We start from the raw sequence: 19,235 nt of genomic DNA on the forward strand, positions 1-19,235 counted from the left end.
TGGTGCAAGGTAACCCCTTACGTACTAGTATTACAACTCCACTCTTCCTATTACCCGAGGAGTAGAAGTGGCTCTCACCCACCCACTGTTGACAAAGTTTTCCATGTTCAATATCTGATAATTTTGTTTCTTGCAAACATGCAAAGTCTATATTATGTCGCCGTATCTGAGATAGGATCTTATATCTCTTCACTGGCGATGTGATGCCTGAAACATTCCACGACAAGATCTTTACTCCAGAGTGGCTAATGACTCTCCAGTCTTGGGGATACTATCAGTAGTATTGCCTGATTTACCCCCGGGGGCCCAGCCTCTCCCCAGGAGCATGCATACTGTATTTGGAGACCAAGATTCAAATTAGCTCTCATGTATCACAGGTACCAGTAATATCCTCCCCCTTTACCCCACTAATTAATCTTCTCAATTACTCCCTTTAGTATATCTTCCCCCACCCCTATCCCTCCCCTTATCCTCATGTCTACCCATTCTTCCACTCCCCTTCTCCCAAGAATTGCCTTGAAAGGGCATTCCCATCAAGGCCTAGTCACAATGTGCTGAGTGCCCCACTCCCCCCCCAGACATATCATTATTACCTTTAACCTTTGGCAATTTGAGTTCTCAAAAAGTGTCATCAGACCTGGCAAAATGGTCTTATCAAGTACAGAGCCTGCTCACCACAGTTCTTTTGAAGCAAGTTCACGTTGGTGTTGCAGGTGCGTGCAGCTCCTGATTAATAAATTGTGTCGCTGATTGTTCTGAGGTGAAGGATATCCATTTTCCATCTTTCATGATTTTCAACGTCGCTGGGTACAGGAGCATAAACCGGGTATTTTTATCAATAAGTGAGGAGCAAATCGGATGGAATTTTCGTCTCCTCTCCTGTACACTAGCTGAATAATCCTGGAATATTCTTATTTGGCTGTCCGCGTATCTTAAAGTATCTCTTTTCTGTCGGTACCCCTGTAAAATCTCTTTTTTATGGAGATAATTGAGAACTTTTATTATGACCACTCTGGGTCTAGACCCCGGTTGACCCGGTCTCCCCAGTCTGTGGGCCCGTTCAATGCAAAGATGGCCTCTGCTGTCTGATATGGCAAATTCCTTAGAGAGCCATGTTTCCAGCACTGTGCCCAGGTTTTTGTCTGGTATGGTTTCAGGCAGGCCCACCAGTCTGAGGTTGCATCGCCTAGTTCTGTTCTCTAGTTCATCTAACTTCTCTGCTTGGATTGTTAGCTGTTGCTTTAAGTTAGATATATCCGGCTCGCGTTGCTGCCATGTGTCTTCCAGGTCTGATACTCGTTTTTCAACCTCTGCCGTTCTACTTGTTATTTCCGCCAATGTGCCATCTATTTTCCCCAATCGGCCCTCTAATGCAGTGAAACGGGGTTCCAGTGCGGTTCCTACCGCTGTTACCAACTGCGCCAGCTGTCGGGCGGTAAATTCAGCCTCGCCTCGCGGGGATGCGGTCGCCATCTTGGAATCGCTGTTTGCCGCGAGCAGCTTTTCTTTTTCGCTTTTCGAGCTTTTCCTTGTGCTTCCGAGCGGCATAGGAACGAGATATTGTTCCATGCACCTTCCTCTGTTCTTTTACAGAGTCCGATCGGTTTCTTTGAGTTTTTCTACGGCGGTTTAGGTCGGGGGCGAGCAGGGCACTCGGAGCAGCACAAAAACGCTGTTACTGCTTCCACCGCATCACGTGACTCCGATGCAGGTATTCTTAATTCCACCTCAGTCTGATATTGTGGCCCTGGCCTATTAGTAATCCCCTCTGATTTCCCCCTCCTCCCCCCCCCTCAAAAAAATCATACCTAATCTGTTTGGTAGACAGATGTCTCCTGTCTTGTCTTTTTGTTACTTAGGGGTGATAATTGACTCCCATCTGACTTTCACACAACACATCTTGTCAGTTTTAAAAAAGGGATTTTTCATATTGCGTCAATTATGTAGTATCCGTAGGTTCATTGATAATGAACTTTTACACATGCTTTATCATGCTCATCTGACCTCCTGCATAGATTAATGGTCTATGGGGGGATTCCATTACAATCTCTGCAGAATACAGCTGCCCACTTTCTTTGTCAAGCAAGGTGCAGAGATCATGTGACCCCCCAGCTCCCTGTTAAATTTCAGATCCAATGTAAGATCCTTACACTGGCCTTTAAAGCAGTGCATGATGGCTGTCCCTTATGCGCCTCCTTGGATCTTGCAGTCATTCAGTAACTACACATTGGTCTTACCTGGCCCATCTCAAGACCGATGGGAATCTATACACAATAATGGTTTTTTCTTTTTGGCTCCCCATCTATGGAATAATTTGCCTTTGGAGATTTGGCAAGAATCATCTTTTCAAGTATTTAAAACTAAGTTGGACTCATTTATTTTTGGAGTTCAATGATGTTGGAAGCAGGGTTACAAATGGCACTAACATATTTTTATTGTTTTTGATGTTTTTAATTTTGTGTTGTTTGTAGATTGATTCTTGTAATATAAGTGGGGGGAAACAGGTAGAATTTGTTATCAGACCAATAAAAAGGTTCTCTCCCCCCACCATATTTAAGAAATATTAACCAAGAATGAAACTTAAGTAAGGTAATAAGCAGGCTCAACACCAAGAGATACAAAAATATACAGTATATTGCCAGAAAAGTATAGACGTTGGAAGTGTTGTAATCCTTCTAAAAAGAGTTGCACATGTGCCAATTAAGTAACTGGACATAGAAAAAAGCTAAGATGATCCCTTAACTTCTTTGGATCTTCTTTTGTCCTCTCTCCTCTCTTCTGGTTCAGACTCCTCTCCCATCTTCACTTTTTTCCACTTGGTTGCTTGAATTTTTCCTCTTTTCTTAAGCTCTCCGAACTCTTTTTGTATCTGTGGATTAGAGACCCAAACCTGTGACACTCTGTCACAAGTGATGACATTCTTGGCTCAAGGATCCCCCACTTCCTTCTTTGGGCCCCAGCTCTCCAAAAGAAGGGGAGAGAGCAAGAGCATGGACCAAAAATCACCTTCCAAGGGTTTTATACTCCCAGTTTCATCATTATGATACCATCCTCTAGAGAGCATTCTGAATACTGATACTTCTTCCAACATCAAAGTCACTTATAAGCCTGAAGCCACCATAGGAGCCAACTTTGGGGGTGCCAAGTCCAATGGAAATAACCCCTCCCTGGACACATTCAAGGAATGTTCTCAATATTGGGGGTTTTCAAGCAAAGCCACTATTAGAATTGGTAATCAAAAGCTGAATTAATCTCTGAGGTCATCAATAATAAGGGAAATTGAGTAAATGGGTCATATGCACAAAGTGCTACTCATACCTTGTAAATGGCAGGTTTAATGTATCTCCCTATGTCTTGCCTGTGGAAGTGACTGGACTGACTTTGTATTTGCAGGGAATGTGCTGTCTGTAAAAGGGGAAGCCAGTGATGAAGATGATGAGACAGAATATTTTGATGCCATGGAAGATGCAGCAGCTTTTATCACAGTAACCACAGACCCTAAACAGCACAGGTACTTTATGGAGCCTAAAGAGACCAGGCATTGTGGATTAGCATTTCATTTTGGACAGTATGAGCCTGTAAAGATCAAGCACCCTGGGGTATCTGTTCTTATTAGACTAGCCGTTGAGCCCGTTAAAATGGGCTAGTATGGGGTTTTCCCAAGGCCCCCCCCCCCGGAGTCGCTGCCGCCGCCACCCCTCCACCCGGCCCGAGCCCTCTCTTCGCTATTTGAACGTACGTTGCCGAAACGCAGCACGCATATCAGCAGAGCTCCCGTCGGCCTTCCTTCTCTGCCTGTGTCCCGCCCTCGTGTGATGTAACGTTGGCGAGGGCAGGACACAGGCAGGGAAGGAAGGCCGACGGGAGCTCAGCTGATCTACCTGCTGCGTGTCGGCGATGTAAGTTCAATACCGAAGAGAGTGCTTGGGCTGGGTGGAGGGGGGGGGTGGCGGCAGCGACTCCGGGTGGAGGGAGCGGTAGCAGCAACCTCGGGGGGGGGGGGGAAGAGGTAGCGACGTCGGCGGTTCTCTCCCTCCCCTTCACGCAGTTTCCCTCTCCCGCCCCCGTCATCACGTATTGATGCGGGGGCGGGACAGAGAGGGAAGTCTCTACTGCGCGTTTGCGGGTGAGTACGGTCACTCGCCATTTATATGTTTGATTACAGTATGGAGCCTTTATATTTTATTTATTTATTTATTTGTTGCATTTATATCCCATATTTTCCCACCCATTTGCAGGCTCAATGTGGCTTACATCATGCCATAATGGCGATTGCCATTTCCGGATTGAGAAATACAAAATGGTTATTAAGTGACAGAGTAGGTTAAGCAATCACGTGTAGCGAGTTCATTTCTGGCATGAGAAATAGAGTGGTATTGCTATAGAGTTCAGGAGTGACAGGGAAAGTTAAGCAATCAAGTGTAGAGAGGATAAATATCTTCTTTTTCTTTTATATGCCTTTGACAACATACCTACCCACATAATGAGAGAAACCATCTCTGGCCTATTAGTCAGTCTAGACACATGGGGGAGCTAAGGAGAGAGAAAGGCATTGCTGAACTCCTCTCTATTTCCCTGCTGGTTGAATCTGTCAAAGGAACTTTGTTTCTGTACAACTTTACGCATATGTCATGCAAAGACTTTCACATGTATCTCAGAAGCCAGCCAGAGTTGTTGAGGAGCATCCGCTCTTCTCGTAAGTAAAAAGGCTCCGACTTAGTGAAACTCAAATCCGGAAATTCTTGAAAAGTAGATTGTCTACTGCTGGTACTGTAAGTCAGTCACTGTTTGATGTGTGTTCATTAACTAAAGGCAACAATTACATCAAACTGGGCAGGCAGCACCTTAGCACTCTCTTTTCATGACAAACCATACTACTACTACTACTACTTAACATTTCTAAAGCGCTACTAGAATATATCCACGCTTGGCAAGTTATCCGAGAAAAGAGTGGAATTTAATATGGCCACAGCATTCTACAACTTATATATTTACATTCACAGTAGCGAGCAATTTCATTCATGTATACATCTTACAGTAATAAGCAATCAAATATATGACTTGATTTCTATCTATAGCATTTTGGGGCAAGATAGCCTAGCCTTTTGAGTCACAAAGATCCCTCTATTTCTGCATTAGTCACAATGTATATTTTCTGCGCCACTTGGGGCATGTACCACCAACATGCTAGGCACTAAGATCCCAGCTTTACTTGGGGAATTGCCATAAAAACATCTTCCCTTTGCAACATTCAAACTACCAACATTCAAACTACAAGAAATGTACCTGTTAACACGAAATGATTATGTCATAACCACACTCTGTAAGCCACTTTGAGCCTACAAATAGGTGGGAAAAGGTGGGATACAAATGCAATAAATAAACCATTGACTATCTTTTTTGAAGCCTTCAGACTCCTCATTCTGTCCAAGTCTGAGGTAGGCACCGCTGATCATCTGTTACTCTGACACTGGCCCCCCTCCATACAAGAGGGGAACTGCCCTTAGTCTTAGACATCAACCATGCCACTGCTAGCATGGGACAATAACCACTTGACCTTTGAACTTGCTTTGGGTCTGAGACATACTGCGGTGTACTCTATCAGGCAAGGACCCACTGCCACAGACCGAGACAGCAACAACTCGCTTGTCACTGTCTCCCCACCAAACATACTCCTAGCTGTGGCCACTTCCAACTCTGACACTTATGTGTGCACGGCAATGGAAAACCCATGTATTCATAGCCAGCGATAGATGGCTCTCCCTATAACTTCATAAGAGGACCTAGCCCTTAATGGGTTCGTTGAGTAAGCATATGCTACTATCCATTGCTCCTACCTTTGCAAACTTGTTTGTGTGAAGCATGGCCCTTTGTGTACCCGCTTCCCAGTTTCCATTTCCTATCCTCCCATCCTAAAACAAGCTGGAGCCCTGCTGGTAGAGCATCGCCAAATCCTACGTGAATCTGTCTAACCTCTGCGAGTCAATGCAATCAAACTTTAAGGTATCTGTAGGTGAATTCAGAAAGTAAATACTAATCTGTGACTGGATAAATGAGACAGTGCTTTGTGGACATTTATTTTCTTTTGTGTTACCACATAGCTAGTGTATTTTATAGACTTAGGAATCAGGGACACAGTCAAAGAAGAAAAGGAACTTTGGGCTAAACCTGCTGCAAACTTTGTATTGCACCATCCATTCTTTGCATAACATGGGGTAAATGTCCAGCTCCTTCAAGCTCAAACTTCTTCAAGCCAGTATAAGAAAGTCCCTTATTAAAAGCCTATATCATAACCATTATTTGAATCTTGTAAAATAAATAGCATATGTGTTGCCTAAAGCATAAGAATATTAGAGCATAAGCTTCCTACCCTGGGACAGTGTGCAGGTCCTCTCTATGCTGACTCATGGAATCCCCCTTTTGGAATATCTAATTTTAAATCATCTACCCAGGCTCACGTGTTTGCTACTTAGTATGTAGCGTCTGTGTAACCCCCCACCCCCTTCACCAGAACCCCTTGCTATTATACCTACTCTCACAACGCATCCCAGAAGGGGTAACCTGTATTGAGTTAACCCTCACAATCATTTGAAATGTTGGCTCCTATGAAGCAAACTTTCACCGCCCTGGTGCAGACGCCCTTGTGTCACTGAGAATAGAAATTCACTTAGCTAACACCTAAGAGTATGCCTTGGTTATGATAATGCCTGGACGGATCAGCCAGAGAGTGCATTTCCGATCTGAAGGACAAGTACTGTTACAGGTTGTAAATAAAGTGAGGGAAGCTGTGATGCGCATTATAGAGCAGTTTAGGCTGTTCTGCAAAGGCTTACGTGTATTTGGAAACTGAAACCTATCTAGAACCTTTGTGTATCTCCCTAGGACTTCCAGATAGCTTCTGCTTGTAAATCTCAGAGTCTCTGAAATAATACAGAATTTGTTTAATTCACAGGGTTTGTAGACAAAAAGGAAGTGGAACTGTGGAATAGGGGTTGGGGCAGGCCAGGGGTCTGTGTAATCTGTGGAAAGAGGTGGGGACAGGGGCAGTTGTGAATTGTCACATTCCACTTCTCCCATGTACACATATGAACTTGTACGGTCTGTGCCAGAGCCGGTGGTTGGGAGGCAGGGCTGGTGGTTGGGAGGTGAGGATAGTGCTGGACAGACTTGTACGGTCTGTGCCAGAGCCGGTGGTTGGGAGGTGAGGATAGTGCTGGACAGACTTGTACGGTCTGTGCCAGAGCCGGTGGTTGGGAGGCAGGGCTGGTGGTTGGGAGGTGAGGATAGTGCTGGGCAGACTTATACGGTCTGTGCCAGAGCCGGTGGTTGGGAGGCGGGGATAGTGCTGGGCAGACTTATACGGTCTGTGCCCTGAAGAGCACAGGTACAAATCAAAGTAGGGTATACACAAAAAGCAGCAAATATGAGTTATCTTGTTGGGCAGACTGGATGGACCGTGCAGGTCTTTTTCTGCCGTCATCTACTATGTTACTATGTATGTTACTATGTTGTTAATTTTCTTTCCGCATATCCCCCTGTAACACTGGTCAACAAAAATGGCTCACTAGTGCCCCTCTTAGACTGTACTCTAACTATGAGAATATAACTGAAAACAGTTATTTGCACGTTTTTTTTTAAAGCTGCATTTAGTTGGACAAATCTGAGATATTTTAAGTACTGAATATTTTAGAATGTTCATTAGGAGCTTACTTTTATCTCATTTTAATTAAAACAATGCTGTTTTTTAAAGATTGCTAGCGTATTGTTTTCTCTCATTGCAAGTGGCACAGAACGACAAGCAGCCCTACGCACATGCGTGCTGTTCATAGCCTAGCGCGTCTGATTAGTGTGCATGCATCCCAGCTACTTAGCTTCATTTAACTACGCTGAAGCGCCGCTACACCGCTGCATATATCTGCATACGTTAAGTTCTGATCATGCCATAGCGCAACACCGTGCTACTACGACATTGGAAGAGAGGTATTTCCAGAGCGCTATCTAAAATAGCACCGGGGTTTGATCATCTGCCTGTCAGTGCATCACGTGGTCTCCTCTGCATCTATAATTTTTAACAGATCCCATGGCGTTTGTTGTAGATTTTCCTCCCAGAGGAAAAAGGAAACTTCTCTGGACATTTTCTGTATAAATTTTAGATATGTGAGGTCCTTCTGTACCGAGATGTTTCTGGACAATGTAGACAATGGGTCTGAGTAATTCTGTAGACTCTTCTCCTCCAGTTGGTGAATATCCCTAAGAATGTTCAGATAATAAACCTGACAGTAAACAAGGGTTTTGATCCCATTTATGAAATAGTCATCTGGCAGGTTTAGTTAAATAGGGTCCTCATCTGTTTCGACCGACAGTTTAGATCTGTCACCTCCAGAAGTTGCTTGCACTGAGGAGTAATGCCCAGCTAGAGTAAGGAGTTATTTGCTTCTGGAATGAGTACATGAGAAGACATTGTCCTAGTACGCTGCTTTTGTCTCAGAGTAGGCCCTCCCGTGTACCAGTCTCTGCACAGAGTTCCCTCTTGAAATAGCATGTAACTTCTGCACCAGGTCTTTCAGTGTGAATACCTCATTAGTTGGAAGCTGCTGAGATCTCTGTGCCAACAGATTAAGCCATGAAGCAACTGCCAACTGCTACATGGATCCTTGTGCCAAGACCTGTGGCATTTCAGGACTTAGTGTCCACTTTTTAGAGGATATATAATTTTTGATGTGCCTCTTTTTTGGTATCCCTTGAGAAGAATCCACTCCCTGGAATCCAGTGCTGTCTTCTGTCTCCTCACTTGGAAGGGGCTCAGGCTTGCAAAGTATTTAGGATGCCACTCTCACTTTTTTGAGCATTTTTAGTGGCATAAGGGAGTCAGATCTAATCTAATACTCATACTTGATATACCTATAAATTCCTCAATGGGTCCAAAGCAGTATACTCAGGTATACAATTAAATAATCATAATTGCAGAAAAACAATTGAAATAAAATAAAAGTTATGTATATGATATTAAAATTAAATATTCTTGGAATAAAAAAGTTTTCAAATGTTTACAGAATGAACCATAAAAATCTTCCTGTTTTAGATACTGAAGGTCTTTTATCTTGATTCTCTTGATCCTGCCCCAACTGTAGCAGTTATAGTAGATGTTCAGAAGGAATGTTTCTAATCCTCAAGATCAAGGCGGTGTATAAATAAAGATTCTAATTCTAAATAAAGAACAGTTCCATACGTGGGCACCACATTTTAAGCATCCCAATGATTGCACATTGAGAGCCTGTTTTATAACAGCATCTAAGGTCCCAGATTCCATTATAGAATACTAGGGTAACCTGACATCATCGTGCCCATACATTGGTGCACCTGTCTTGACCTGTCCTCTAGGTCATCAGTTTTGGGATTTTGGCTTCCAGTTTCACCACTGTTGTATGAGGCAGTGAACTGCACATTCACTGAGTCCTCTATCACTGAAATTTGCTGATCTCATGTCTACTCCCTCTGAAACCTCCACTATATTACAGATCCTTCCAAGAAAAGGCTCAAAGAAGAGCAATCAAAATGCTAAAGGGGATGGAACTCCTCTCATATGAGGAAAGGCTAAAGCGGTTAAGGCTCTTCAGCTTGGAAGGAGACGGATAAAGGGAGATATGATTAAGGTCTAAAAAATCCCAAGTGGTGTACAACGAGCAGAAGTAAATCATTTTTTTTACTCGTTCCAAAAGTACAAAGACTAGGGGATATGCAAGGAAGTTACATGGAAATACTTATAAAGCAAATAGGAGGAAGCTGTAATGTAATACATTCACCTTGATCATTTCTCCATGGCTTTTGATCTTTCCCCAGTATACAGTGGTTTTGGAGTAAAGTGTATGCTTACATGCAAAATGTGACTTGGTGTACAGTGGTCTTTTAGGCTAAGCTGTGTCTTTCTGAGGCTTTTTCATCTACCTAAACTGTAATTCAATCAAATAAACAGCTGATAAGAAAAGCTTCTTTAATGGCACAAAATATTAAATAAGAAACCTGCCATAAGGCAATGGAGGATTCATCTCCAAGGTTTAAAGGAAATGGAATTAAAAAGAGTGATGCAATATCATGCTTCGACCTTTGATAGATTTTTGGAGGTTTTGAATCCATATATACTGTTCTTGCACATAAAGCCAAGTGTGTAATTTTTAAATCATAACATATATCTAAAAGGGTTGTATCAAATACATTCTGTTTAGGAAATGTGCATTAGCGATTTTGTTTATTCAGCTGTACCGACAGACATAAGGTCTATTGAAAATGAATAACAGTGCTTACCACTTAGGGGTGGATGAAAGGGAAGGGGGTATGTTGTAGCTGGTTGTTATTGCTATTTCATGCGATCACATGAAAGGATTACGGTATACATTACGGTATACACCTTCACACTTCTTCACCCTCCCCCTCAGCCCCGCCCAACATTAACCACTACTTCCAGGAATCTCCAGATTATTGACCCTCCCACCTTATCATCTAGTATTTCTAATCTCCTCCCCTCCATCATGTCCTCCGAGTCTGTTGACGAGGCTGTCTCCGCTTACAATGCCACTCTCTCCTCTGCTCTGGACACCCTTGCACCATCCACCTCCCGTCCCACAAGGCGTACTAATCCCCAGCCCTGGCTGACCCCTTGCATCCGTTACCTTCGCTCCTGCGCCCGATCTGCTGAACGCCTCTGGAGGAAATCTCGCACCCATTCAGATTTCCTTCACTACAAATTCATGCTATCCTCCTTCCAGTCCTCACTATTCCTTGCCAAACAGGACTATTACACCCAATTGACTAATTCTCTCAGCTCTAACCCTCGTCGTCTCTTCGCCACCCTTAACTCCCTCCTCAAAGTGCCCTCCGCTCCCACCCCCCCGTCACTCTCTCCTCAATCACTGGCTGACTACTTCCGCGACAAGGTGCAAAAGATCAACCTTGAGTTCACTACCAAGCCACCTCCTCCTCTTCACCCTTCAACCCTCTCCCTCAACCAACCAACCCAGACCTCTTTCTCCTCCTTTCCTGATATCTCCGAGGAGGAAACCGCCCGCCTTCTTTCCTCCTCAAAATGCACCACTTGTTCCTCTGATCCCATCCCCACCAACTTACTTAACACCATCTCTCCTACTATCACCCCCTCCATCTGTCATATCCTCAACCTCTCTCTCTCCACTGCAACTGTCCCCGACACCTTCAAGCATGCTGTAGTCACGCCACTCCTCAAAAAACCATCACTAGACCCTACCTGTCCCTCCAACTACCGCCCCATCTCCCTCCTACCCTTCCTCTCCAAGACACTTGAGCGCGCAGTCCACAGCCGCTGCCTTGATTTTCTCTCCTCTCATGCCATCCTTGATCCGCTTCAATCCGGTTTTCGCCCTCTTCACTCGACAGAAACAGCACTTTCTAAAGTCTGTAATGACCTGTTCCTTGCCAAATCCAGAGGCCACTACTCCATCCTCATCCTCCTGGATCTATCCGCTGCTTTTGACACTGTCAATCATGACTTACTTCTTGCCACACTGTCCTCATTTGGGTTCCAGGGCTCTGTCCTCTCCTGGTTCTCCTCCTATCTCTCCCACCGCACCTTCAAAGTTCACTCTCATGGATCTTCCTCCACCCCCATCCCCTTATCTGTTGGTGTTCCCCAGGGATCGGTCCTTGGACCCCTTCTCTTCTCAATCTACACCTCTTCCCTGGGCTCCCTGATCTCATCTCATGGTTTCCAGTATCATCTCTATGCTGATGACACCCAACTGTATCTCTCCACACCAGACATCACCGCGGAGACCCAGGCAAAGGTATCGGCCTGCTTATCCGACATTGCTGCCTGGATGTCCAACCGCCACCTGAAACTGAACATGTCCAAGACCGAGCTTATCGTCTTTCCACCAAAACCCACTTCTCCTCTTCCTCCACTTTCTATCTCAGTTGATAACACCCTCATCCTCCCCGTCTCATCTGCCCGCAACCTCGGAGTCATCTTTGACTCCTCTCTTTCCTTCTCTGCGCATATCCAGCAGATAGCCAAGACCTGTCGCTTCTTCCTCTTTAACATCAGCAAAATTCGCCCTTTCCTCTCTGAACACACCACCCGAACTCTCGTCCACGCTCTCATTACCTCTCGCCTGGACTACTGCAACTTACTCCTCACCGGCCTCCCACTTAGCCATCTATCCCCCCTTCAGTCTGTTCAGAACTCTGCTGCACGTCTCATATTCCGCCAGAACCGATATACTCATATCACCCCTCTCCTCAGGTCACTTCACTGGCTTCCGATCAGATACCGCATTCAATTCAAGCTTCTCCTTCTTACCTACAAATGCACTCAGTCTGCTGCCCCTCACTACCTCTCTACCCTCATCTCCCCTTACGTTCCCGCCCGTAACCTCCGTTCACAGGATAAATCCCTCCTCTCAGTACCCTTCTCCACCACCGCCAACTCCAGGCTCCGCTCATTCTGCCTCGCCTCACCCTATGCTTGGAACAACCTTCCTGAACCCTTACGCCAAGCCCCCTCCCTGCCCATCTTCAAGTCTTTGCTTAAAGCCCACCTCTTCAATGCTGCGTTCGGCACCTAACCCTTACTGTTCAGTGAATCCAGACTGCCCCAATTTGACTGCCCCGATCGGACCGACCGTTCACTTGTCTATTAGATTGTAAGCTCTTTGAGCAGGGACTGTCTCTCTTTGTTAAATTGTACAGCGCTGCATAACCCTAGTAGCGCTCTAGAAATGTTAAGTAGTAGTAGTAGTAGTAGTAGTTCACAAAAATCTCTCTATATAAAAGGCACCACCAACGTTCTAAATGAAGCCTCCAGCCGGAAGTGTGAAGGGGGAGAGATATCCGGTTTCCCCATGAGTGTCTGCCCTGCCCTCGCTCTCTCTGTAACACAAACAGTGAAGGAAAACACAGCAAAGCACGAAATCAAATCGCTCTCTCTGTAACAGTGAAGGACTCAGAGGGGGGAGGGGAGAGAGGGCAGAAGCCCTCACTATCTCGGTAACATAAACACAGCACAGCAGGAAACTTAATACTGAAGGACTGAACTCCGAGGGGGGAAGGGACAGAGAGGACAGACAGCACAGGGGAAGGGAGAGAGGGCAGAGGGCAGGGACACACACACTCCCACATGCACACAGAAGAAAACCTTGCTAGCCCCCGTTTCATTTGCATCAGAAACGGGGCTTTTTTTACTAGTCTTCTATAAAGACATGCAGAGATAGCATTTGCTTCCTAGGCAAAAAAGTCCAGTAAAAGATGTAATGTTCACAAATCCTAATAAATACATCATAACTCGTATCTGAGTCTTTAGGTGAATTCTCCTCGACACTGTATGCATTCTTTTTAACACTAGTAGCCATGTTCTCTCACTCTCTCTTTCTGCAGACGTTCTGGAAGTAACTTGAGTGGCGCTAGTGGGGGTCATGCTGAAGACTGGACTCTGCAGAACAGTGTGAGTATTGTATGTAATAGTGAATGAATGGGATTATGGAAGGCCAATTCCACTAATAAGGAATTTCAAGGAAATGAAAACTTAGGCTACTTCTTTCAGCAACTGGATGCTGCTCCCGCGGGAGTCTGATCGTCAAGCTCCTCCCACGGGTTGACCGAGTGTAAGCAGTTTATTTATTTATTGCATTTTTATCCCACATTTTCCCACCTATTTGCAGGCTCAATGTGGCTTACAGAGTTTTGTTATGACATTGTCATTCCAGGATATCAGATACAATTAGTAATGTACAGAGATTAAGTATGCCTTTACTGCAAAGATAAAGGCTAGTACAAAGGAAGGGAGGCAGGGTCCAGTGCAATGATGTACATGAATCTGTAGTGCTATATACTGGTTCTGTGGAATATAATAGTTATAGCAGCCTTTAGCTTGGACCACTGTTTTTCCACATCTCCTATGCCTTCCCACGCCAACGGCTCCTTCTTCAGGTATTCCCCCATTTTATCAAAATCAGTATGTCTGAAATCCAGTACTTTGAGTTTTGTGCGTCTGCACTCCGCCTTCGCCCTTATATCAAACCATATGGTGTGATGATCACTATTACATAGGTAGGCACTCACTTGGATATTGGAAACACTTCCTCCATTTGTGAGCACTAAATCCAGCATCGACACTTCCCCCGTGGGTTCCATCACCATTTGTCTGAACAAGGCACTTTGACAGGCGTCCACAATCTCCCTACTTCTTTCCGATTCTGCAGATCCTTCACATTTGAATAAACCCTTTCCACATGTGTCTTAGTATTGAGCCACTACATCCAGTGAACACTGAAAACCAGATGGTCACCCACTATAACATCAGAAGCACTCTTCCCAGTCATAAACATTGGGTCCAATATGACCCCATCCTACAACTTAGAAACATTGTTTCAGGCCAGAAAAAAACCAGAAATGCTGCAAAGACTTCCAGAATCATCAATAGGGACTCCATTGGGTCAGCAACTACCATTATAATATTGTCTGTAAACGCCCGGCACTTAACCAAAGGTCCATCAAGCCCAGCATCCTGTTTCCAACAATGGACAATCCAGATTACAAGATCCCAAAACAGTACAATACATTTATGCTGCTTATCCTAGAAATAAGCAGTGAATTTTCCCCAAGTCCATCTTAATAGTTGCTTGTGGACTTTTAACACTACCATGTATTTCACCACCATGTAACCCAAAACCCTCTGTAAAACCAAAGGTATATTCTCTTCTATTTCCAGTATCCATGATGAATTGTAAGACACATTGAGCCTGCAAAGAAGTGGGATAAGTACATAAGTACATAAGTAATGCCATACTGGGAAAAGACCAAGGGTCCATCGAGCCCAGCATCCTGTCCACGACAGCGGCCAATCCAGGCCAAGGGCACCTGGCAAGCTTCCCAAACGTACAAACATTCTATACATGTTATTCCTGGAATTTTGGATTTTTCCAAGTCCGTTTAGTAGCGGTTTATGGACTTGTCCTTTAGGAAACCGTCCAACCCCTTTTTAAACTCTGCTAAGCTAACCGCCTTCACCACTTTCTCCGGCAACGAATTCCAGAGTTTAATTACACGTTGGGTGAAGAAAAATTTTCTCCGATTTGTTTTAAATTTACTATACTGTAGTTTCATCGCATGCCCCCTAGTCCTAGTATTTTTGGAAAGCGTGAACAGATGCTTCACATCCACCTGTTCCACTCCACTCATTATTTTATATACCTCTATCATGTCTCCCCTCAGCCATCTCTTCTCCAAGCTGAATAGCCCTAGCCTCCTTAGTCTTTCTTCATAGGGAAGTCGTCCCATCCCCGCTATCATTTTAGTCGCCCTTCGCTGCACCTTTTCCAATTCTACTATATCTTTCTTGAGATGCGGCGACCAGAATTGAACACAATACTCAAGGTGCGGTCGCACCATGGAGCGATACAACGGCATTATAACATCCTCACACCTGTTTTCCATACCTTTCCTAATAATACCCAACATTCTATTCGCTTTCCTAGCCGCAGCAGCACACTGAGCAGAAGGTTTCAGCGTGTTATCAACGACAACACCCAGATTCCTTTCTTGGTCCGTAACTCCTAACGTGGAACCTTGCATGACGTAGCTATAATTCGGGTTCTTTTTTCCCACATGCATCACCTTGCACTTGCTCACATTAAACATGTGGGATACAAATGCAATAAATAATAATAATATATCTACAGTAATTCACTATCTTACTGCCCCCATCCCTCAAGGCTAAAATATATGTGGGGCCCATCCAGGGTTTTGTTAGATTAGCCAGCATTCTATTTGGCCTATTGGCATTTACATCTGATACTTAGAATAGAGCATGGCCACCTTAGTTGAAATAGCTAGAGTGGTATTAAGGGCATTCTTCAAGGTCACTCTAAGAAACTGAATAAGTATCCACATATATTTCCACAATTGTGTTCCCAGTGCTAACATATCAGGTGCCATCAACTTTCTCTGACTGGCAGCAAACACAATTAGCTCACCCCTAAGCTCTGCTTTGGTGGTAGCTCAAAACAGGGCTGGGGTTTTGGTATAATGTCTTTTTTGCAAGGCTCTGTGTTACTTTGCAAAATCAGTAGAAATGTAAGGGTTTCAATGAAATCAACCTGGTGTGGGTAAATTAGTCTGGTGGAATTGTTGGAAACTGTTGATTTACTTTGCAAAATGTCAATAGAACACGACTGTTATTCAGGGGTGTAGCCAGACAGCCAATTTTGGGTGGGCCTGAGCCTAACATGGATGAGCACAGAATTCAACCCCTCCTGGCCCCCCCCCCCCTCCACTCTGCTCTCCCCCTATCTTTAAGCACAAAATATTAAATTCCTGAGCTGGTGGGGATCTCCAGACTGCACCAGCTGAAGATTTCCTCCTCCTTTGGCAGCCAGTGCTCTTCCAAACAGAAGCTGGCAGCACTTGACTTGAGCTGACACCGCTGCCAGTAGTTGGTACATGCTCAGTGCTTCCGCCTAGTGAAAATTGAGCATGTGCAGAGGGGCTGGTGTGTGTTGCTAGCTGCCGTTTGGAAGAGCACTGGCTGGCTGATGAGAGGAAATCTTTAGCTGAGGGGTTTGAGGATTCCCACCAGCCACAGCAAGAGAGCCACAATTTTGGGTGGGCCTCAGCCCACCCAGGCCCACCTGTAGCTACACCACTGCTGTTATTCCAGAGTGACATCATTATTTTTGTGTTGTTAATTATAAAGTGAAATGTATTAGCTCCAGTGTTAATGAATATAGAATGTGTGTTACAGAACTGTGAAGTGCAGAGGATGTGAGATTCTGTTCCGTGTAGAAGAATTCATTGAATGATGCCATCAGATAATTATAATAGCAGTTTTACTGAGTAGCTGAAACTGGTTGGTGGTTGTCTAATTATGGGTGTTTTGCAATTCCAACATGTTCCCCCTGCTTTGATTGAATTGCGCTAGTTGTCTGTTAGAGGATTTCGTTTAAGGTATTGCGGCTTAAATATGAGCTCTTCATTCATGCATATGGTCTTGAGGCTTAGGGAAGAGTATCTTATGTTAATGTACTGATTTTGTGTCAGGCCTTGTAAGTTGTTTAGCTGTCTCCTTTTTTGTACTTTTATATGAAGTATGTTTCTATACTGTGGATTTTTAATGTTGTATGTATTTCTGCTTAGAATCTATGAATAAATACATTTCTGTTGGAACCAGTGGCATAGCCATGGGGGGGGGGGGGGGCACTTTAGGCATAGGCCCCTTCATGCCCAGGCCCTGCCAACCAAAGAGCTCTGCTGCCCAAACTGTCTCCAGTGTTGCCTCAGGAGCGATGAAGTCAGTGGTGTGCTTTCCAGCCGCTGACGCCACATGAACTGAGCATGTGCAGAAGTGCCGATGTCAGCTGGAAAGCATGCCACAGACTTCCTCACTGCTAAGGAAGCACTGGGGGCAGATCAGGCAGCAAACCTCTTTGGCTGGCGGGACTTGGGCATCCCTGCCAGCAAAAATATGATTTTAATGTGGCGGGGGAGAGGGGGAGCAGAGAGGAAATGCGTAGCTTTCTGGACCCCCTCCCCCACATACACACAAAAAGAAATGAACTGCTGGCTACACCCCTGGTTGGAATTTCTTTTCTACATTACTTTTTGTAACTAATTTAAACCAAGGGGATGGGAGCTCTGTGATTTGATAGACATGATGTTTAGAAATTCCCTCCCCCCCCCCCCTCATTTTATCCCTTTTCCAGTACTTCTTTCTAGAGATGCCATTGATCCCAATGTGTTTTGCTCTAGCTTTTTACTCTGTTCTCATCATGTAATTGGATGTCTTTTTTCCCCAGGTATTTTATAGTCCACAGACAGGCTACAGTGACTTACCAAACAGGGAGGTCCAGCCTAAGAAAAGAAGACGAACCCGAATCCCAGACAAACCAAACTACAGCCTTAACCTCTGGAGTATTATGAAAAATTGTATTGGAAAAGAACTTTCCAAGATCCCTATGCCCGTACGTAAGCATTGTATACTTGTGTGTGAGAGATCCTTGCATGTGTATGGGGGAGGGTCTTATTAACGTCTGCACTAAGCGGCTAATTCTATAAGGAGTGGTAGGAAGGTGCATCATCTGTGCAGGTAATTAGCCACTTATCGAATACTGCCTAAGGGAAGAGTACTCGGCATGAGATGGCTTTGTTCTTTGCCAGCAGGTGTGCGCAAGGGCAGAGTGCACAGGTATGTACATCTATTATAGATTGCCATCATTTATGCTCGTCTAGGCACAGGCATTTACACCGGCTATAGGGTGGTGTAAGTGATCGCACTTACTTCTCTTTATAGGATAGGTTTCAAATAGGTGCAAGAAGCAGCCCCTGGAGTGGGCACCTGTTACAGAATCCCCCTGTAAGTGCCGGGCTGTGCAGTCAGTACACCAAACCTTTCACTCTAGCTCCTCCAGTTTTCTACTGTCCGACCCTCATTCCAACTCCAACTTCCACTACATACAGTAAATCTAAGAGAAATTTGATTAATTACTGAAAATGGATATTTCGTTATCTACAAAATTAGGATTAAAAATAGACCACAAAATGTATTTATTTCAAGCCTGAACAAAAAATAATATATCTAAGTATAAAATGATAAATGTACCATCTACTATAATAAAACGCACCCTCAACGTTCTGAGGACACTGACGTCACTGCAGGCACTCTGGACACCGGTTCGTAAGTTCATGGTGGTGAAGCCACAACACTCACCATGTCTTCATGCCCCCGCCCTCCCGTCACACGTGATGACGTCGAGGGCGGAACACTTAGACAACAACGCAAAAGAACGCAGTTTCCCTACTCCTCCCCTTCCAATGAATCGCAGCAGCCGAGGACGTGCCCATCACCCCGCCCCTTTCGCGCCATCGCACCGCCCTTTTAAATCTACCGCCCCGCCCCCTCTTCCACCCATCACCTTCCCTCCCACCTGTCACCTCCCCTCCCCTTACGCCACTATCCCTGGTAGTCTAGAGGTACCTGTTCACTCGGGGCAGGAAAGAAAGAGCTCCCGCTTTCGTGCCCAGAGCGCTGCTGCTAGCTGCCCTGCTGCATCCTGTGTGAGTCCGGCTCTCGGCGTTTCAAAATGGCCACCGAGAGTTGAAGCAGCCTCGCGAGACTTCAACTCTCGGCGGCCATTTTGAAATGCTGAGAGCCGGACTCGCACACGATGCAGCAGGGCAGCTAGCAGCACCGCTACGGGCAGGAAAGAGGGGGCTTC

General features: G+C 45.0%; 1 protein-coding gene across 1 annotated transcript in view; it reads left to right on the forward strand.

Moving 5' to 3' along the window:
- The window catches only part of LOC115479653 (oxysterol-binding protein 2-like), a 378,141-nt gene that overhangs the window by 202,070 nt on the left and 156,836 nt on the right, over positions 1-19,235 (forward strand). The window contains exons 6-7 of the mRNA XM_030217714.1: positions 3,415-3,511; positions 13,402-13,477. Of these exons, the coding sequence (XP_030073574.1) occupies positions 3,415-3,511; positions 13,402-13,477 (173 nt within the window). The remainder of the gene's footprint in view (positions 1-3,414; positions 3,512-13,401; positions 13,478-19,235) is intronic.

Source organism: Microcaecilia unicolor, chromosome 11 (assembly GCF_901765095.1).
Source record: "Microcaecilia unicolor chromosome 11, aMicUni1.1, whole genome shotgun sequence".
NCBI classification, from domain to species: Eukaryota; Metazoa; Chordata; class Amphibia; order Gymnophiona; family Siphonopidae; genus Microcaecilia; species Microcaecilia unicolor.